Source organism: Archocentrus centrarchus, chromosome 3, assembly GCF_007364275.1.
Source record: "Archocentrus centrarchus isolate MPI-CPG fArcCen1 chromosome 3, fArcCen1, whole genome shotgun sequence".
NCBI classification, from domain to species: domain Eukaryota; kingdom Metazoa; phylum Chordata; class Actinopteri; order Cichliformes; family Cichlidae; genus Archocentrus; species Archocentrus centrarchus.
In genome coordinates, this window is record NC_044348.1 from 7,034,846 (window position 1) to 7,056,935 (window position 22,090).

The following is a 22,090-nucleotide window of genomic DNA, read 5'->3' on the forward strand; positions in this document are numbered from 1 at the left end:
ATTTTTGTCTACCCTGGTATTAGCACAGTAGTACACAGAATTCAGGGCTGTGTTTTGTGTGTATGTGTCACCCATGACAGGTCCAACCTCTACAGTAATGTGCATGTGCATATGTGTATTGCCTGAGGCAGTAGCGCAGGGTGAAGGGTTGAGTGAATGGGGAGCAAAGCCGCCTGAATGGTTTGCTTCATTAGGAAACAAAATATAAGCTTTCCGGGCCATTAGGACTGACTTTAGATGCAAAAGCACATAAGACGACGACTCACCTCATCAACAATGCATTGCAGTAACTGGAGAGGCTGGAAGAGGAGAAGCACGGGGAGATGGGGGGGGGGACATGTTAGCCTACATGGAATTTCTTGGCAATACGGAAAATCAATAGTGTGATAAAAAAAAAAGTGTCTACCTAGATTAATCAAATGCAGTGAGCTCAGGCAAAGCTACCATTCAGCTTCTGAATGTTTTTATTATTCCATAATGGCACCTAATGTAATACCAGCAGTTTAAGCATGATCTAATATTTTTCTGCAAAAATGCAATTTGACTTTTTTTTTTTTTATTTCAAATGAGAGAGTCAACCAATAGTAACAGACTTCAGAGTTTCCTATTCCACTGCAATAAAACTTACCATTAAAGATCCTTGGTTTTTCTGAATCTGTAGGGCAAAAGAGAGAAAAAGAGACGAGGCAATATGTAATTAGCGTGTCATAATCAAGACGATGCACTTGGACACATTATGATCACTGGGAGAAAATTATTGCTTTCCTGTTGGCAATTTGTGAGTATGTGTTAACACCATTTACATAATGAAAACACACAAATGTTAATGGCCTTGCTCTCATTTGAGGAGAATGGGGGTAAAAGATCCACTAATGCTAATTTTCAGAGGAGCATTCATTCCTGCCCTCCAGGTGATCGAGATGTGCTGGGATGCAAAGTGACTGTCACAAACAGTATTAAGGTTTTATAAAGAGTGTGCCCACTGTTTCAGCTTCACAGGTGAAACACTGACATTGAACAAGCAAGGCTATAGCAAGCTAAACACACGACGACAAGGGAGCTCTTGAAAGTGAGGGGGAAAAAAAAAAACGTGTAACGTATCCAATTCTTTGATTTAGTGCATGTAGCCTCCTTTGTGTTTGGGATCAAAAATAAAGAGACTTTTCTTAAAAATAAGCAATAGAGCTTCATTTAAAAGATTACAAAACAGGCTCTGTCTTTAAATGTATGACACTGAAGTAACAAAAATACAGACAGGATTTAGCTTTCCTATTTACCCCCCCGGGCTGAATTCATCAGGACAGCCTGCTTTCACTTCTAAAGACCTAAATTTATACCTTCATCACGCAGACTAAATGATACAAGACTCAAAAACTAGGCTCAGCTAAATGTCTAATAATGTTTGGCAAATAAATTGCTCATTTCTCCAAGTCTTTTGACAGTGCATTAGAACACTTATTGATCCACTCGATTAAATACAGGTTTTTACACTCTGTAAATACCAAGAGACTCCTAAACTGCCTCTATATCCAGTTTTGCCTGATTCAGACACATTAAAGGCAACTATGGAAAACTAATTTGTTCAGAAATAATTACTAGAACAAAATTGCGTGCTGCTCCAGGAGTTGGAATTGGATAGTGGGAGACTAACTTATTCAAGCATAAATGAGCACTTATTCTTCCTGTACTGGGTACTTTGACCACACATCAAAAAGAAGGTTAAAAAAAAATTCCTCCCAGTTATTCCCCATTAACTGAACCTACCCCCCCCCCCCCCCCCCCCCCCCGGCCGCCGTAACACTAAACTAGATAAATGAAAGAAAATGGATTCACACTTTATTATTAGTATGTTAGTACATTTCTGCAGTTTTTTTTTCTCCTGATATCTAACTCTGAAGATGAACATTATGTATGCCAGTGTAAAAAACTGTGTGTATGTGTGTGTGTGTATGCAAATGTAAAATAAACACCAGCTTCTCACGTCTTTGAGGTGGAGAGCCCACTCAAGTTTTTGAGCTTCTCCCACTACTTCAAAACATCAGTGTGCTCAACATGAAAATAAGAAGTCACAAAATCACTGTTTAGATGTCAAATGATTTCTGTTCCTTTCAAGAGCCGCTAAATAAACACTTCTAAAAGATCATATGGCTTTTACCCTCCTGAAAGAAGATATTTTTTTTCAAGGGTAAGGAATCAGGACAACTCTCTTTTAGATAGATCATAAAAGGAAAAAAAAAAAAAACATCAATTTCAAAAGCTGACAAGCATGTTTTCATTATGATTAAGGGCAGCCCCAAATAATGAGGTCTGTACCTCTATTTTTTATTTTTTTAGCTGTTAGGTCAACAACAAACATACTGTTGCATTAGTGTGAGATGTGCTTCCCTGAAACTGTAGACTATTAAACATCATGCAATAAAAGCAGCTCTTCTTTGATCTCTTTCAGCTGTCAGCGTTTTCATCCTTAGCTCTTAGATTCTCTAAGTGTTGAATTTAGATTTGCAACGTGATGGATTAAAGGAAGCTCTATCAAGTAAAATGAGTGGTAACGCAAACATCCAAAAATGTCTAATTCACAGTAACTAGAATGGTAATAAGTAAAAGGTTTAAAGGTAAATATTGTATTCCCATAATCTGTTAAGTAATCTATATGTGAAGTCTTATCCACTGAAACAAAATGTTAACTAGTTTCCTAAAGGAGGACATGTGATCAAACGAAATATGAAACAGTTTGGATTTGTTGTACCGAGCTGAAAAATTACAGCAAACATTGTTTACAACACACACACACAAACTACACTGTGGGAACAGATACCATTTCCTTTCCATTTCAAAAACAAAGTAACAAAAGAAAAGCATCTATACTGTTTGACGGATGCACTGATGTGTAATGAAAGTTCCTGAGACAGACACACTAAAGATTGACGTGGTGTTTCATCCACTAATCCAAAAAAAAAAAAAAAAAAAAAAAAAAAAGACAAAATGAAGAGAAACAAAAGCAACCACAAAGCAAGCAAAAAGACAACAAATCAATCAGATACAATACTGCTGGCGGCTGTATACACATCACATCAGGTCTGGTGTCTTCAAAGACTTTCAGAGCGAGCCGTGCAAAACTCCATTAACTCCTGACAAAGAATGCAAATGAATCCCGACATGTGGTGAAGTGGAATTAAAGAGACAATCTCTAATCATGACAAACATGAGGTGATGACTCTACTGTGCGTGCATACACACTCACAAAACAATGAATGAGGGATCATTCATTATCTAAACAACGTCCGCAAATAAAAGCAAGTGGAAAGCGCACACGCTTCCTTCCTTCCTGGAGTAAGATCTAAACACCACAGCAACATTTTTAACTAAGTAAAAATTCAGACCCCACAGATTTACTTCTAATTTTTCTCTCATCTTCCACAACTTCGCTCTGCGCCTGTGCTAAAATGTTCTCTGTGAAGTGTAGCAGGGGGTTTTGCACAGACAGCTGTGCCAGCGTCTGCAAAAATGACAGCTTAGGCCCGAGGACTTTGGCTGGCTGCGCCTGACGAGCTGGATCCGAATGCGCTCGCCACACTGCTCTGCTACAGCCTGCAGGTGAACTGTCTGCAGCGCCATATGGAGTTAGGGGAAAATTAACACCAAGATGAGGGAGGCTGCGTGATGGTAGAGAGCCTCACTAAAAGCAGAGAGGTGTTTCCATTTTGTCCACCCCTTTTATATCAGTGAGGGAGGACTAAAGTACATCTCATACATTAACAATTAACATGATAATGACGGAATAAAATGAAGAGAAGAGAGCGCACAAATCAGACACACCCAAGGCTACAGGCGCACAGATTGATCACTGCATGGCATTTACGTCACTCCACAATCTACACCTTTGCTTTGCTGCACAAAGACCTGCACTTGCACACTTAAGAATTACAGATCAACACCGAAAATATGTTAAGAGCTACATCCCGACTGTAATCGGTCTCATAGACAGATGTTTACTGTGAAAGCACAGAAATAGGTGCTGAATAAATTCCTGTCTAAATGCATGATAAATGACTTTTACTGGAGATCGTTATTAAACAGGGGTAATGGACATTAACGGCCAAAACACCAATGGCATACAAGAACACATTTTCCTGCATACATCCTAAGATTTTTAAGCCTTATTAGATGTCCGGCTCAAACATTTATTGAATGTTTTTCTCTGCTCAGGAAGGATAACTGGCATTCTTGAAAAGAAGCAGAAACTTAGCCAAACGCTGGGCAGATGGTGCAGCAGTTACCAAACAATCTGCCTCTTAAATCAGTTATTTTCAAGTTTCATTTGACTAACAGAGCAGTCTGATTTTTGGACACATTAAACAATCATGAAAATTACAAAAACAAAAATGAAAAATAGCTGGTCCACTGTGTAGACTTTTTGTCAAATGGCAGGTGAAAAATCCCAACTCTTCTCATAAATAACTAATATTTTCACACAGTCAGTCTAATTTCAGGAACAAATTTCCCTAATTAAAATCTGCCCCTTCAAATTTTGTGAACATGGGCAGCCAAGAGGTGACCCGAGGTAACCAGATTCAGATTGCTCAGCTAGAGATTAGTGAGATAAACCCATCTTAAAGGACTAATTAAGACTTGATGGGATTGGGAAGCCACTTTTGTAGCAATTACATTTGAGCAGGATTTTTAACTTAGTGTAATGAGGGGAAAAAAATAAACCCAAACAGCAGTTCATACTCTTGAAAACTGTAAATCAACAGCTGATCTAGATAATTTGATGATGGGTGGAAATAAAGTTCCAGGGGTTATGATTGGTGTTTCCTATAACAGAAAACTACCATAAAAGTACAATGAGAAAATGAGCCTAATCAGCAGATTACTGAGCAGGGTCTTTAGGTTGCTTGTAATTTTTCTTTTTTCATATTTTGTCTTGACACATTCAACTATCTCAGGAAGCGCGACTGTGGCTGATCCATCAAGAAAATCATTACTGAAGAATAAAAATGCAACAGGAAGTCATCCTAGAAAGATCCCAGCATTTTGTTCATCTCATAACCATACCAATAAAAAGCTCTTACCTGTGGATAGGGGAACATGCCAAGCGCCAGCTGTATAGAGAAGACAATAACAATTAATGCTAAAGCATATCTTGAAACAATCTGTTTTTATCCATCCCATTAACAGGTACTGTCTGAGTGTTTCAGATTAAAATGCAACAAAAACCCCTACAAAAGATTATGCTCTTAACTGTTAAGGCAATACTTTTTCTGACATATTAAACCTCACAAAGGTAAAACTTCCTGTATGGCTACTGGACTGCATTCCATTAAACTATAAGGAATAATGACAGTGTATCCATCATTATGAACAAATGTATAAACACCCTGCCATAAGCAGTGTCTTAAATTTCAAGTGTAGACACAGGAGGAAAAATGCTGCTGAAGCTAGTCAAGCGTGCAGAACTTGAGACTTTCAGTCTTTGAGGTAAGCTTAGTGCCCACCAGCTGATAACACTTCCTCATCAAACAACATCAGCCATTAGTTAATAACCCCCCAACAACTGCCACCTGCAGAGAATAGAAGAGGGGGATAAAGAGAAGGGGGACAGTATCAGAGGGCAGTTGTGTGTGTGTGTGTGTTATTTTGCTGGGGGGGGGGGGGGGGGGGGGGGGGGGGGGGTGTCAGCTCTCCCTGACATTTTGCAATTCACTCGGGGTGGGCATTTTTCATCTTGGTCAAGGGCAGCTTATTGGCAACATTACTTTATTAAATTGTCAAAATGCTCAGCTCTTCTCTTGAACATAAATAGACAAACTAGTAGGCTAAAGATGAGAGAGTGGGAGCAGGATGACAAGCCAATTCATTTAGCTTTATGCACATGTCCACAGCTAGAAACAAAGAGACCAGGCCCAGTATCCACTGCTAAACTACTATGCGTCTTAATCACACAAAGATTACGTCCATGATTTTGACACGGCTCCATCAATGTGAACTCCATTATTGTTATAATTGTAATGTATTAAATTTATTGACCAACAAAGGTGAGGCAGAAGCCAGAATCGTTTATTATACTGCTGACGGAGAGCTGGACACAGAAACAGATGGAGAATCAATAATGTCAGTGAGAGGACAAAAGACCAGGGAGGTGGACACTGAAATTAAAATGTTATTTGAACACAGTGTCAATTGAGCACTTTATAGATGCTGTGTAGAGAGAACAACAGTGACGCTGACAAACTTCCACACACAATGAGCAACAAACAGACTTAAGACATGCCATACAACTTATTGCATTTTAACTACATGACACCTAAATGTGCAATGGGTCACTTTTGTTACGATTGTCTTCTGCATAAATCTGACAAACGCTCGAGTGTATGCACATGCCAGGTAGCCATTTATAAACTGTTATACCTCCATGAAAGAGATGCCCGCGCTCCAAACATCTGCATGGATCCCATACTGTTCTCCCGATATCCTTTCCGGCTGCGGAGTAAAAACAAACAACTGTAAGGACAAAGTCCGAGGCTAGCTCATGACTTCGTTGAAATAAATTTAAAATAATCTGAATAAACTCAAGAAGTGTCTCACCGCCATGTATGCATTAGTTCCCACGTATGTTTTGGCAATAGAATTCACCAACTGCAAATAAAAGAGTGTTTAAGTGAATAAACAATATACACACTAACTATTCAAATTATCACAATATAAACAACTTTAAAACATCATATTGGGGAATAAAGAAATACAAGGACTAATTTTCTTTACCTAAATCTACTGACATGTCAGCTTGAGATTTTGGGCTGAACTAAACCCTCGCACAAAGGAAAAGGAGTAAGACAAGGAGACATTAGTGAGTTTGTGTGTGTGTGGACACAATGGCACATGCCATCAATGACAGGACTGTGATAATGAATGTCTGTTCCCTTAAGGCTGTTTTTTCTTTTCTTTTTTTTTTTTTTAGCATGCCCTCTAGAGCATGAAAGAGTGAGGAAGTGTGTGTATGTGTGGAAAAGACAAACAGAAAATTATAGTTAAAAACACAAGTCAGTGAGGGTGTAAAATTCACCTTGGAGTTGCCAAGGAAGTAGAGGTTAAAAATGAATAACAATTTACCACAGAAGGCACCGTGTTTTGTGTGTGTGTGTGTGTGTGTGTGCATTGAAAAAGGAGACCTCAGGGTTGATGTTTTGGGGAGCGGTGAAGGTCTGTCCCTGATGATTACATTACAAAACACACGCTGCTGCACACACAGACTCAAGCACACGCGCAGACACACAATGACTACGCTATTGTCTATCACCCACGCTTTCCCCCCAATCTACTGAATACATATCAATGAGGCTTGGCGTTGTGTGTGGGTCATAATTATAACAAGTGATTTTTCTCAGAGGCTGCAGAACAATGGAGGTGGGGGGTTAATGTGAGAGGAAGACCCCTGGGACAGCACTGATGTCTTGAGTTGGAAAATGAATGTGGTGATTGACAAGCTGACCATATGCACACACAAACATGCCGAGAGCACAAGACTGCGGTTTATGCAGCTACAGACAACTGTTTTTCTTCTTCTCTCTTCTATCTTATGCTCTCTTGCTCGCTCGCTCTCACTCACGCTCACACAAACAAATCAGTGTACCTGTGTGCTGACACCAAAGTCACAGAGCTTGACTTGTCCTCGGGTGTTCACCAGCATATTGGAAGGCTTGACATCTGTGGAGACAAACTGCTTCATAGAACTGCAACATCAGCACACTGCAGCTTGTCTTTATCAACCCTGCTCTTTTTAATAACACAGAGCCGTGCACTACCTTACTCACCTCTGTGAAGTATCTTCAGGCTCCACAGATATGTCAGGCCTTTGACTACCTAGAGACACAAGCAGTACAGAACAACTATTAACTCTGACAACATTCAGAGGGTAACCTGCACACCTTGCTGAATAATAACTACTTCACATTAACTCAGTTTATCTCCACCTCTGCTTTAAGACTTCAGTTATAAAGTGACACATTTGAAAGTATAGAATTTAGACAAAAACAGGAGGCTTTTGGCTCCAGGATCCCAGCACACGGCATGATGGAAGGACTCCTTTAGAGAAACTGTGATTGCATAAGACCAGCTTGCACAAACTATCAGGTTTATACTAGACTAACTACTTATAGACGATCTCAGTAGTTTACCTCAAAAACTACTATGGAGTAGGGGTCTTATCCAAACAAGTTGCAGGTTATATCAGTTTAACACAAGCATAAACATGCAGAGAGAGCTGTTGTCTTGTTTGAGCAAAAAATAAATAAATTTGAATAGCGCATACTAAACAGCTACATAAGGAAACACATCGCATTATCCTGAACTGCTGAAAGCTTTGGAGGTATTGTTATAGTTCACACATGTACTGATGCGGTCCATGTCTGAACGCAATCATGAGCAGTGTTTTCATTTCAAATGAGGACAACACTGTTGAAATGTATTTTCTGTATGTTGGAGAAAAAAAAAAAAAAAAAAAAACTGTTGTGAATCCTAAATATTAGTTCCCCATATTTAAGTAGAAGAGCGTTTTATTTACAGACCTGTAGGCACATAAGTATCTCTCTGGGATTTTACACCTGTAGAAAAGGCTTAAAGCATGTTGCTCGAGGGCTCATTAAATCAGTCCTATGAATGAATGAGAGCTATGGTTTCACTTTAGATCTCCCAACAGTAACTGTCTCTATTTCTGATTTTATGGACGGATAATTAGAAGGAGCCAAGTCAAATTTTGCTGGTCAGATTTTGATCCACCACGAAATACCATCTGGAAAGAATCTGATTGGTAACGGCTTCATTTTTCAGCCATGACAAACATACTGTCAGTGCAGATAAAACATACATGGACAGAAAAGACTCACAGTGGGACACTATCAGTCATGGACTGGCCTCCCCAAAGCCCGGACCTCAAAATTATTTAAGTATTGTGGGATCATCTTAACAGAGAACAGAACAAAAGCAGCCAACATCCAAAAAGAGCTTTGAATGTCCTTCAGGAAGCCTGGAGAACCATTCCTGAAGACTGCTTAAAGAAATGAGAAGAAAGCTGCCTCAGAGAATTCAGACTGCTGACGAATAAAAGTGGTCGCACCAAATACTGACTGTCAAGCTCTTTAGAACTGTTGCCTTCTATACTGTATTTCTATGTATGATGTTTGCACATGTTCCAGTAAATTGCTGCTCCTGTTTCCCATTTTCCTAACAAAATATAAAGAAATGAGGGGTGGCTCAAGACTTTTGAAGCAAAATGTCTACCAGTCTCTAGCAGCAAACGGAGAATAAAGGAGCAAGCAACCAAGTTGTGCATAAAGACATAAGCAACTCTTTCTGAACAGGATGACTTTGTAAATAGCTAAAGAATCAGGGAGGAGCCAGCTCAGGGCACCTAGAAAGTAAGAAGTAAGTATTAAAGTCATTTGCAAATGTGGTGATTTCTTCATTTATGGGGTGTGACAGCTGATTTTAGCTTCAAGGCTCCCGTCATCCAGCACTCGTGCAAAACAACCTCTGAGATAAATTAAGAAATCACAAAAGCTCTCTGAAGTCCTGCTGCTTTGAAAGGTTGTGGTGCAAGTGCAACAACTGGCGTCTGCAGCTCCACTCGCACCCTCTTGGGTGCTTTTCCTTCTGTGATAATTAACAACTGTGACAGTGGAAAGGAAGGAAAGCTGTGAATTAGAATTAACACTGACTAAATAGCTGTCATTGTTTGATTACGGACAAAGTTAAAGGAGAGAGACAGAAAAGAGGAGGTGGAGACAGGACTAGGGTAATGAGTGTGGAAAAGAGGCATGCATTAATCAACATCAAGGCCAAATCCGATCAAAATGTGAGTTTTAACTGGGACTAGAGAATGAGAGAGAAATGGAAAGAGGGGAGTGTACGAGGAAAACAACACTCACTTTGTCCATCATTCACCTAATAAGGGCTAATTGAAAAATTCACACCTGTGGTTCTCCTTTCTTTATTTCTTTTAATACATCAAATGAGTTTTTGTCTCAGGTCTGTTCTGTTTGCAGCAAACAAATAACAGGTCACACTGAAGCTGTGATTGCCACGTATGCATGGGCAATTAAATTCAAGAGGTAAAAATCAGCAACTTACAAAAGGGAATCGAGAGCCAGTTCGGCTTGAGAAACGGTTATGAAATGTCCAGTTCAGCCTCCAAGCTTTTATCAATGGTTTCATGTTTTCAAGCAGGCCATTTTATATTATTTATTAATTTGGTATTGGCATCAAAAGATCTTATCAATACCCATTCCTCTCAGCAACAAACGTAGTACTGCAGTAGGGATGTGCTGATGGATGATAATCCCAGACATCAATGATGGTCAATAAAACCAGTTTAACTTGATTTATTAATAATGCATTAAAATAATATTAATATCAAAACTTATATTAAATTACACTGAGTGACCTCATTATAGTTTCACGCTCTGAACATGCTCTGTTTGGATGTGTGCGCATACACAAGTTCATGCTTGCGCCATTGACTTCTTTATAATGATTATATGAATGTGCGAGTAGGAAGCCAGCTAGAGCCAGGCAAACGTTACGATTTAAGGTCCACTTAAGGTCACTAAATATGGAGGTATGTGAACAAGGCTTTCCTGCTGGTATAGTCTATCAAGGAGGAAGCGAGAAATAAACTCCCAGTTGTCTCCCAGACCACTGTTGTATTTGGGCTGCAACATTGCAGCATATGCACTAGGGTTTAATATTTTTCCCGAAAATGACATGAATCAAATCCCGGGAAATGACGAGCCATTTCCCGGGAATCCCGGGAAAAAGTTTATTTATTTTTTTATTTTAATTAGGCCTTCTGTAGCCTGTGTCGGCCTTAACCTATTCTGATATTGTAGAGGTAGCTTTCCAGCTATGTCCTGTTATGCCCAGTAGGGGGCAACGTCGGCTTGATTAACGCAATAAAACCTACATCTCGGCATTTGAGTGCTCGAGCTATGCGGTGTTGTATCGTTCCTCAACACTCCCTTAACAAATATAATTCAAATATTCCTCCATTGTACATGGAATTATACCAAGATATTTTACAACTGCTGGTACAAAACAATACGGTTCATCTCCACAGCATTGATAATGGCTCAGCCACGCTGTCGTGGCGACATCTGTTACACTGTATCTCCACCAGTGGAACGCTGTAATAGTCATTGAAAAGTTAACTACCGTACTACACTATAATATGGCATAACACAGGGCCTTGAGTAATGCACCACGACTTGGTCATTGCCATTCTGGCAACAGCAAATTTATAACACCGTGTCTGAGGGTTAAAGTAGGTTCGCTGTGAATCGTCTATTGAAAAACTGGCCAATCCTTATAGCCTAAAAAATATACATTTTACTCAACTCCATTTTAAAAGCGAAATATGTTAAAGCAATCTATTTCATGATCATTTCTTCACCCATTAGGCCCGTATCCTAATTCATGATTGTTAGTAAGCGGCTGCAAACGAGGAAAAGAAACACTCGAAGTTAAACAGATATTTCTTTATTGTTCAGGGCAGGCATATTTTATAGGCTATATAATGCAATATAACAATATATAATAATATGAAATTATATAATACAAAATACCTTAGGGTAAACACATTGCCTACGATTTCAACAAATTAAAGAGGAAAAAAGTACAACTGTGTAATACCTCTATTAAAACGCTTGAGATGAAGGCTGAAGCCTTAAACGGAGGCTGAACGTGCCTGAAATGAAGAGTAATGCTTTTCGCATTAAACGAACCCTTCTCTCAATATTTCCTTTAAATTTAACTTTCTGAAGCTTTCTTTTCTTTCTGAAAGTCAAATCGACGCGCGCGACTTTTTTCCCGGTTTCCCGTCTAACGTTTCCCGGGAAACGGGAAATTGTTCTGATCGCATTTCCCGGGAATCCCGGATCCCGGGATTAAACCCTAATATGCACTATGGACAGCACTATTTTAACAAGTACACATTAATACTATATAAAAACTTAGTACAAAAAGTAAGGAAATTTGTGTTTGGGGGAGCCACACAAATTAGCAGGGAATACAGGTGTTCCCTGTATTCCCTGCCTGCTAGCATCTTGCACCCTGCTGTTATGTGCTGGATTGTCTCAAGGGCATCTGTGCACAGCCTGCACCTGGGGTCTTGCCTGGTGTGGTAGAGCAGAGCTTGTTCCCGTGCTGCCATGATCAGTGCCTCTGTGCTGTCTTTCAGTCCAGCTTTGTCCAGCAATTGATAGGATTTTTCAATATCAACCACTTCTTCTATCTGCTGGTGGTCCATGCTGTGCAGAGGCCTGTCATTCCATGATGGTTCCTGTTCTTCTTCCTCAGGTTTCTGCTGCCTGAGGTACTCACTAAGCGCATGATCATTTGTGGCCATCTTCCTGATGTACTCATGGATCTTTGTTGTCTCATCTGGGATAGTGGTTCTGACACTCACTAGTCCTCGGCCTCCTGCCTTCCGCTTAGCTTACAGTCTCAGGGTGCTGAATTTGGGGTGAAACCCTCCATGCATGGTAAGGAGTTTTCTTGTCTTGATGTCAGTAGCTTCCATCTCCTTCTTTGGCCAGCTTATGATCACAGCAGGGTATCTGAAGGCTAGCAGGGTGTAGGTGTTGATTGACGGATCTTGTTCTTCCCATTCAGCTGACTCCTCAGGACTTGTCTTACTCTCTGCAGGTACATGGTAGCTGCGGCTTTCCTAGCGGCCTCTTCATGGTTTCCATTTGCCTGTGGGATTCCAAGGTGCTTGTAGCTGTCTTCAGTGTCTGCAATGTTGCTTTCTGGTAGTGCAGTCCCCTCAGTTCTGACTACCTTCCCTCTCTTTGTTACCATCCGACTACACTTCTCCAGTCCGAATGACATTCCAATGTTATTGCTGTAGATCCTGGTGGTGTGGATCAGTGAATCGATGTCTCGTTCACTCCTGGCATACAGCTTAATGTCGTCCCTGTATAGGAGGTGGCTGATGTTTGCTCCATTCCGTAGTTGGTATCCATAGCCAGTCTTGTTTAACGATCTGGCAGAGGGGGTTCAGACCTATGCAGACCAGCCATAGGCTTTCTTGTAATCAATTTAGGGCAGAGGTCTCAAACCGCTGCCCTAAATTTGGAAAGCCAAATGTCAAAAATGTCACTTAAAAGGCCAAATTGTCTTGTATTTTTTATATCAAATCGCAAACCGGAAGTAGGGGGCGGGGTCGGATGCGGTTCGGAGACCGCTGATCTAGGGGGTGCACAGGTTGGTCAGTCTGGTCTTAGCTCGAGTGACCTCTTGATCTACCAGTAGCCAGTACCAGGGGGATGATGATCCACCCCCCCCCCCAAACCTGACATCCTGGCTCCTCCTTGCTGTAGCATTTGTATACAGTACCAGTCTGGACTGGTACTGTATACATGTTTTTTTAAGCGTTTAGCTTTCCAGCACAGAAACTCTGTGTACTTTATAACTTACTGCCACAGCAATCCTCCCAAGCACATGTTCTGGAATTCTTTTGTAGACATCCAGAGAGCCACCTGCATAACACAGATTGCACATTGACACAGGTTAGTTTGTGTCAATGTATATGTGATTTTCTCTGAAAACAAAACTTCTCATTGATATATTACGAGTGTTTACTCCACAATACAGTGATACAGACATGTTGCACAATTCAGAGAGTAAAAACACTAAATGCTCATTTCTTCTTAATCCACGCTCTATATTGAGGCAACTAGCATATCCCAAAGATCCTGAACTAGCATCATTGCCAACAGAAAAGTGCTGATCTATATATGCAGCGCAAAATAAATTAATTTTGTGTACAAGTCAAATTTTTTTCACACATCGTAAAAATTCCAATTCACTTAAGATGATGTAGATACTAAAGATATCATCCAAGTGTGCTGCAGAATTACAGTGAGTATGCACAATTATACCAAATATACAGTATTCAGTGTCTGCTATATTTGAACTTGCTGACATTTGTACACACACAGCTATAGATTCCATGAAGTTTCATGAACTAACAGAGTGCTCAGAAGTTATAGAGACTGCTGACAAGCTGAAAAATGTGTGAAACCGGGGAAATCGCTGCATTAACACACTTTGCCAAACATGTACACCTAAAAAACCGACATTTCTCCATCGCACACCAGTCAAGGCACACAAAAATACACCTACAACTGCACTTAAGACAAGGTTTATCACACCCTTGTAGCTTTTAGCACACAGGCAAGCTAAACAGCTTACAGCGATCAGACATTCTCTTGATCTGCAGAAGTGTAAATGGATACACAGCAGAGAGAGGAGCGTTCCCCAAAGTCTCTTCCAACAACTGTAGCTAGTAAAGAAAAAAAAACAAGATCTATTTGCTTAAGTCACAGAAAAACTCACCATCCATGAATTCTGTGCATATTGATATCCTGTTCTCTACAAAAAAGGCACTGAAGAAAGTGATGATGTAGGGCGAATCACACTGCAATTAAAGAGCACAGAAAATGTGATGATTCAAGAGCATGCCAAAATATTTATTTTGGATTTTTTTTTTTTTTTAAAAGCTTTAATATTATACTCATTAAATGTAATCAAGAATTCGAGGGTTAAGCTGCAACAACTGCAACAAACTGCATAAAATTTAAGCTTTCTGTGATCACTAGTTAAAAAAGATTAATATAATACTGATGGATTTTACTTCGGCTCTGCACAAATCCTCATCAGTAACCCTTAAGTAAGTCTGCATGCTGACATAAGTTTGGAACTGTGAGCACGGAGGTATAAAAAAAAAACCCCAAAAAACAGTAAACTCACATGCTCAGTTCGCATGCATGTTTGTGTGGTTGTGTATCCATGTATCACTGATCCCTGGCTTAGTAAGTAAGACCAGAGGTGATAAATGGCATTTCATTAGTTAAACTCATGGTTAATTTAAAAAAAATGTAGTTGTGGTAGGACAACAAGAGTCAGTACAGGGAAAAAAAAAAAAGCACTGTTCAGGTAACGAGGAGCAGTCAAATCAATGAGTTGAAACTAACCTTGTAGAGAATTTCTAATTCTGACATGATTTGCTTCTGTAATTCCACCGTGATATCCAGAGGAATGACCTGCAATCAGACACGGGCAGGATAAAAGGGACAGCCAAATTATAAACTCATCACTAACAAATTCAGTTGTTGTTTCAAAGAGGCAGACTAAATGAAAGAGTAAGTACTATGACCGTCATGTAAAAGGAAGGAATTCTTACCTTGACGGCTAAAACCCGTTTGCCATGAACATGGTATGCTCTAGAGGGGACAAAAGAGACGACAATACAAAAAAAAAACTGAACAAAAGAGAAACAAATACAACCTGAGACAGTAATGCAATGTGACTTTTTATTTAAGGAACTCACAAAATGAAAAAAATGTGGTATTTATAAAAGCTTAAGCACCCTTATTACTCTTTATTTAGTAAACCTGCCTCACACTAATATCACAGCTTGCAAATACTTCCTTATTCATCCCTTGTGAATAAAGGAGCAGCTGAAAATAGCTTCTTATTCTTCCTCAGGACTTTTAACAGATTCTCAGCCATGTTCCTATCTGGTGAATGTGAGGGCCATTTCAATGCTTTGCTTATAAATTTATATTTTGCCATTAAGGTTGAGTCACTTTCAACACTTTTGCTACAAAAGTGAAACTGCTCCAGACTCTGTTCTGAAAGATAAAAATGCAGCACTATCTGATTAAAACCAACAAGCTGTAGTATGTGAGTGATGCTACAGTTTGTTAGTTCAATAATGTATCACAAAAAGGAAATAAAGCGATCACAAAGAATAACATCTCCAGTGGCTCACAGAATTGACTATAAAACTTCCACATCTGACTTTCTGAGCAACAACAGAGTCTAAATTAGAATGACAAAATCCTGCTGTCATTTCTCTGCGAGGTCAGAGATCATCACCCAAAACCAGATGCAGTCAGCCCCATCTCTAGTTGTTCCAGACAGTTTTGAGTTGCAAGTAAAGCAGCAGCCACAGACGGGCCCCGTAATGATTTAATTATCAAACTTCTTAATGCCAAACGCCGGCTTTAGTTACAGCCCTTGAAGGTTAGTTTACGGTACACAGTGACAATACCTCAGGACCTCTCAACATACAATCCTCAAGGACAAATACTGTCCAACAGCTGTCAGGTGATGGGGATGAGCTGGGTTCAGTGTACGTCACACAGGCTGGTTAGCTCACAAACAGGCTTAGTAAATGTGATACCTGGTTACTCAACCATCTGTGGGTCGTTCAGAGAGAATGTGTATTGCACAAGGTGTGATTAATGTGTCTAAGATTCGAGTATCGCATTGCTCTTCGAACAGATACCTCTAAACTATCCCAGGCCTTTAATTAATGGCACCTATTAGTGCCTTTCAGGTATTTACCCACAGTCAGAACTACCTTTGGCTCTGGCCAGAGCACAAACAGTAATCTCACATATTCAGCAATTTACTCAGTTCATTGTTAGTTGGACCATCTCAGCTTTTATCATTTCCTTGTATCTACAGGTAGTAGAGTCAGTATCGCTGAAACAGTAAAGATGTTTGTATTCAACTTCAATTTGTGTCAGGACACAAATTAAGACACTGATGGAGTGTTTATGAATTTAAGCGTCATCTTTCTAGACCAGAGCCTTTTGAACATAAAGCTGATGGCCTTGTTTTCATGTTGATGTCTGTGTCTTCCTTTAAGCTACAATCAATATCAGTTAAGCATGACTGCTGCCTCTTAATTAAGACAAAGATGTTAATTGAGGCAAGATTGCAGGGGTAGACATGTTAAATACTGACTGGGCAGGCTGTGCAAGTAAGGCAGCCTGAAAGGAGATTAAACCGCATCTTCACTGTGTTAGATACCTTGTAGTTCTCACTGAGGAGTCTAAGAATGCTGAAAAACTACTCAGCATGTGACTGAATGCAACTACTGGAACCACTACTTCATTGCACATGAGTGACTTCATGGTAAGTCTCACTTTTTTTTAAGTGAATACTGTTTTTCAGAAAAGAAAATATAAGTTCTAAAATGTCTCAACCTCAACCAATTACGATGCGTGGCAAGACCTAAGAGAGTTATTCTATGAAGACTTTAAATACTAATGAACTGAAATGGTTTTCCAGGAGGAATGGCCAAAATTTCCTCCTCAAATCAAGTTACAAATATTCCAACTACAGGAAACATCCGATATAGGTTGTTGCAGCTAAAGGAGGTTACAAAATCTGAGAAATGGTAAATCTGAGCTAGATATAATATAGATAGATTAGTAATCCCAATGTTTTAGGGCTGGTGATACAGTGGGACCTCCATTAAGTTAAAGCTTTCTTCTTAGGTTGTCCTTGACTGCCTCAGGGCCGAACATCCCTGTATGAGTTACAGTGACAGGCCTGTGACAGCGGGAGACATAGGGACAAGGTTACATAGCCACCCCCTGCCACTTCCCCCTGATCTGACCCCAGTAAACGTGCACCATTGCCTGGATCTTATTTACACTCCAGCTCGCTCTGTAATAAAAGCTTCATCATGCAGTATTCATAGGGCCTCTCTCTATGTCTCTGAAGTTGGGGCCGTGGGTTAGAGACTGGCCTGCTGGATCAGGGCTAACGTGGTACGCTTACACTGCCACATGGACGACGAGCTGCCTTTCTCTCTCTCTGACTCTCACCTGATACTGCTTTCATCGGTCACCCAAGTGACACAGACTAACAGAAACCCAAACACAGGCATTCACAGAGAGACATAAAAGGCTTCCTAATTATCCAAAACATTGTATGCAGAAATGCATATAAATTCTAATTTTAAAAAAATTTAAAGGGTTATTTCATAATCTGCTAAAAGGTGAAAACAAATATTCAAAATAGGAGTTGTCATTATTTTTGTGAACAGGCCTCTTATGGCTGAAACACATATTACAGAGATGTGGATTCAGTGAGTCCCAGGTTAGCTTCACAGCTCTTCATATACAAGGTGCAATCCAAAACTTTCCGTGCATTGGCTAACAAATATCAAAAACCATAACTCACTGGGCTGACCATTTGCACATGCACACAAGGGAAGCGCAGAGACTCACCTCCAGTGGAAACCCTCAACTCAAATTTGATTTTAGGACAGAGGATGTGGTCACAGGAAGCTAAATCTGGCAAGAAGGGTAGGCAGTGAGTGAAGACTGTACTAGTGTACAGATACTCCTGTGTTTTCAATGTGCTGTAGGTCTGGATACAATTGCAGGCACCAAAGATAAGGCCAAATACGGGGAATATTGTCCCTCAGGACATTATAGCAGACACTCTGAACTCAGTCTGACCCTGATGGGCAATTTCACGATGAATGTTAAATAAAACACACTCATCACTTTTTTTATGTGACACTTTCAGTCTAAGACATTATTGGCTCCTCTACTGAAAATTGCAGTTTGATCTTTGGGTTGCCAAGCTCATTAGCAATGATCAAGCTCAACACAAAGGTTGGCTCAGTTTTATGCAAAAGGCGATGTTTATTCTCAAGTTTGGAGATGTTCTGAACATCTGAGTTACAAACATTGGGACATCCAGGGATCAAAAAAAAAAAAAAAAAATCACAGCAGAGCTGGATGCTGACATCTCACACAAAACAGCCAAGAAAAGGTTTGTGCGTTTATGGATGGAATCCCTCATCCCCTAATCTCATTCGATATACCTGTTCCACACCACAGCAGGAAGTTTACCAAAGTATCAAACAGCCAACACAGGCTCCATCTCTTGCCCATCACTGCACAAATACATATATTGGACTAAATTCAATGAAGGAAACAGGAAAAAAAGTGTTCACTGTGATGACAGGCATGTGGAATCACATTTAACACAACTAGAGAATTTGATAGCAATCAACCAATGAAGTGTGGCCATTTAAAATACAATAATCAATAGGAGGAAAAAAAAAAAAAACTAAATCAATGGAGAAAATGGGCTGAGTGACTAAAGGAGCAGCCGTGGGTGTCTAAGTAGATGTCACCACAGCCAGGTAAATGTGCTTCTTTTAATTGCACCGCCATATCCACGAAGCACAAACACAGCCTGTGTGTCCTTGTTGTATTTATAAGGCGGAGAGTCAGTAGGAGTGACGGACAAGATGGACCTCTGAAAGAGTGTGTAATAAAAAACAAAGGCTGACATTGATGGATGGTTAGGTCAGCATGTGGCTATGGAGAGCTGAGATGCTGGTAACATCCAATTGAGTCTAAATGGCTCTAGGTCATAAATGGGCTAAGAGGTTAAAAGGTGGGGAGCTTATCGTAGCGCTATTCTCAAGTGATAGGCCCAATATAAGCTGGAATGAACAGCAGAGACTGAAGAGGGCAGAGTATTCTACTTTTATTTCACAAAATTTGCTAAATGGAATTAGCATCATACTAAAAAAAGACATAGCTGCATTAAAACTGAAAATACAACCACAAAAATAACAAGTATTATTTGTGTTTTTCAAATCTTCTCCTCCCAACCACAGAAATTTCAGCACCATTGCATATAGATTTTTTTTTTGCTGGGCTAAACTGACTGAAAAGTTGTTGGCCTTGCAATATTGGCCTTCCCCTGTGCAGTGTAACCACTTCTGGTGCCAAACTGATGAACAATCTTATTCTACAACATCTATAAGAAACTGCTGCTTTAAAAAAAAAAAAAAATTCTGAAAATCATAAAACAGTAAAAGGTGTTTGGAAAGAAAAGGATAAAGAAATAAATAAAGACAGGCGTTTGGCTTTGTTGGACTATCTGAGGGTAAGCACTCCGTCAAGCCAAGGTTAGTCTGAGCAGTGATCAATACTTCAATCTCAATAAAACAGCTCAATAGCTGAGGATTGATGGGGAAGAGAAAGCACAAGGTAGGGAAAAGAAAGATAGAAGGAACACCACAAATGCCAACCTTGTCATAGTGTTATCAGGTCAGTTATACATTTGTCTAGCCAGAAAAGATGGAGGTCTTCATGGTGGCAGGTTATGTGCTGTACAATAGGCCGATTAAGTCAATGGCTGTCATACCTTACAACCCCAAATCGATATCATATATGTTTGCAACCTTCAACTCAGAATTAAAAAAAAAAAAAAAAAAAAAAAAAAAAAAAAAAAAGAAGGTACAGACAAAAACCAGCTTGACAGATGCCACACCAAACAGAGAGAGATAAATGGAGACACGACAGAAAACGAGTGCTGTGAGGAATGGAAAACCGTTCACACAAAATGCAATTCTGAGTCCTATTCTGTTAGAAAAGGTGGACAGAAAGATGACAAAAGTCACACTCAGTCTAAAAAGCAGCCGCTAAATGTAGCATTCTTGTTGAGTATCTGCCATGTAGTTTCTTCAGGCTTACTAAATGCATCACTTAGACCATCATTCAAACTACAGTATCTCTTCAGCGTCACTCTCCATTACTGTCCTTTGGCCTTACAATGCTGATGTTAGAGCCAACAAACACTTACTTGTAAACTGTGCCTCCATTTCCATGGCCAAGCTGCTCCTGATAGTGGATATCTTGGGCATTTATCTGCAGAACAGCAAACACACACAGGATTACACTGATTGTAATTAGATGTTATAACGTGAGAAGGAATGCAACCGCTGGATTACATGTGTAACTAAAGTGGCAGAGAGACAGGGCGTGAGCACGTGAGAGAGATGAGACTGCACTGTTATTGAAGGCTATAAACAAGACAAGATTTCAGGTCACTTCAAGTTCAGCGACATAAGGAGTGAAAACAAAGTAACAGAGGATGGAGAGGAGATCAATACCACATTTTGCTGTCTAATTCAGAAAAGGATATTGTGTTTGGGTAAGTGGGGCACTGGCTGATGTAGAGTTTACTGGTGATTTGTTTGGCATAATTTTATAAATCCTTGATTTAAAAAAAAAAAAAAAAAGAGCTCATGTAAATATAAACTATTCAGCACTGAAGAAGGCCAAAGCTCTTACGGGTGTAATTATGTAAAAGACAAATGATGAAAAATTGACTCTTGTGTTTGTTTTTATATAATATCAGAAGACTTTTATATGAGACAGTAATCATGCATTTAATTCATAAATACATTTTCACAGCTAATTATGCAGTGTTTGTGTTGGTCTAAAATTTCAGGGTGAAAATGACTGTATCAAACCAGCACTGTTCATTTTCAAATTCTTCCATTAATACCGCAAAAGAAAAATAAACAAAGCAAAATAAGTCCAACATGCTAAGCACCGCAAGTTTACAAGCCAAAAATAACCAGTTTTAGATTAATAATGATTTTTTTATTTTGGTTATTAACAGTTTTTTGAAAACAAAAAAATGGCTCTTAAAAATGTACACTGAGAACAAAGAACTGAATTAAACTGAAAAAGACAAATTACTGACACAAAGCTAAAATAATAAACATCAAAAAAAAAAATTTATTTACATGCACAATTTTAAAATTCATAATGCAAAGTGAATATTTCTAATTTGCACTGGAACACTTCCTTCAACATGAACTAAATGTGTGTGATGCTCACAGACTAACAATGCACTATCCAACAGTTAGTTTATTTAGACTGCTCACCAGTACTGATAATAGTCAGGCCTTGCAACATGCATGTAAACATGCCTGCACACAACACATGAGCACGTCCCCTCCCAAATTTAACCTCAATTGATGTGATAGCATGGTGAGAGGATGGAGGTTAGGAGGAAAAAGGATGATGTGTAATGGTCTTCTTAACACAATAGCCACTGTGTCTTCACATGTATACAAGTTAGAGAGTCAGAGTGTGTGTGCGAGAAAGAGGGAGATCGAGAGAGCCTATAGATCGGGTGCATTCAGTGTGACAACATACAAATACGCACTCTGTATAACATGCCCACAGTCCTACAGTAGGAATAAGAGCAACAGCAATGGATTACAGGGTCAAATTGTACACGGGCTCACCTGGCCATTTGTCAAGATCCTCTTCAGCTCGGCAGATGACTTTTTTAAGCTGGGGGACAGAAACCAGGGATGTTACACTGACCCAAGTATACCAGACTTTGACACATTTATCAGCTGACTGACATTTATTCCACGTAATGTAACATGATCCTTGTGCCCCAG

At 39.7% G+C, this 22,090-nt stretch overlaps 1 protein-coding gene across 1 annotated transcript in view; it reads right to left on the reverse strand.

Moving 5' to 3' along the window:
• The window catches only part of map2k5 (mitogen-activated protein kinase kinase 5), a 62,021-nt gene that overhangs the window by 29,096 nt on the left and 10,835 nt on the right, over positions 1 to 22,090 (reverse strand). Inside the window, exons 7-19 of the mRNA XM_030726010.1 lie at positions 21,929 to 21,977; positions 20,470 to 20,534; positions 15,239 to 15,278; positions 15,030 to 15,098; positions 14,392 to 14,473; positions 13,471 to 13,532; positions 7,812 to 7,860; positions 7,631 to 7,704; positions 6,586 to 6,636; positions 6,409 to 6,480; positions 5,073 to 5,102; positions 629 to 655; positions 267 to 299 (exon numbers count right to left, since the gene is read on the reverse strand). Coding sequence (XP_030581870.1) covers positions 267 to 299; positions 629 to 655; positions 5,073 to 5,102; positions 6,409 to 6,480; positions 6,586 to 6,636; positions 7,631 to 7,704; positions 7,812 to 7,860; positions 13,471 to 13,532; positions 14,392 to 14,473; positions 15,030 to 15,098; positions 15,239 to 15,278; positions 20,470 to 20,534; positions 21,929 to 21,977 — 703 coding nt within the window. The remainder of the gene's footprint in view (positions 1 to 266; positions 300 to 628; positions 656 to 5,072; positions 5,103 to 6,408; positions 6,481 to 6,585; positions 6,637 to 7,630; positions 7,705 to 7,811; positions 7,861 to 13,470; positions 13,533 to 14,391; positions 14,474 to 15,029; positions 15,099 to 15,238; positions 15,279 to 20,469; positions 20,535 to 21,928; positions 21,978 to 22,090) is intronic.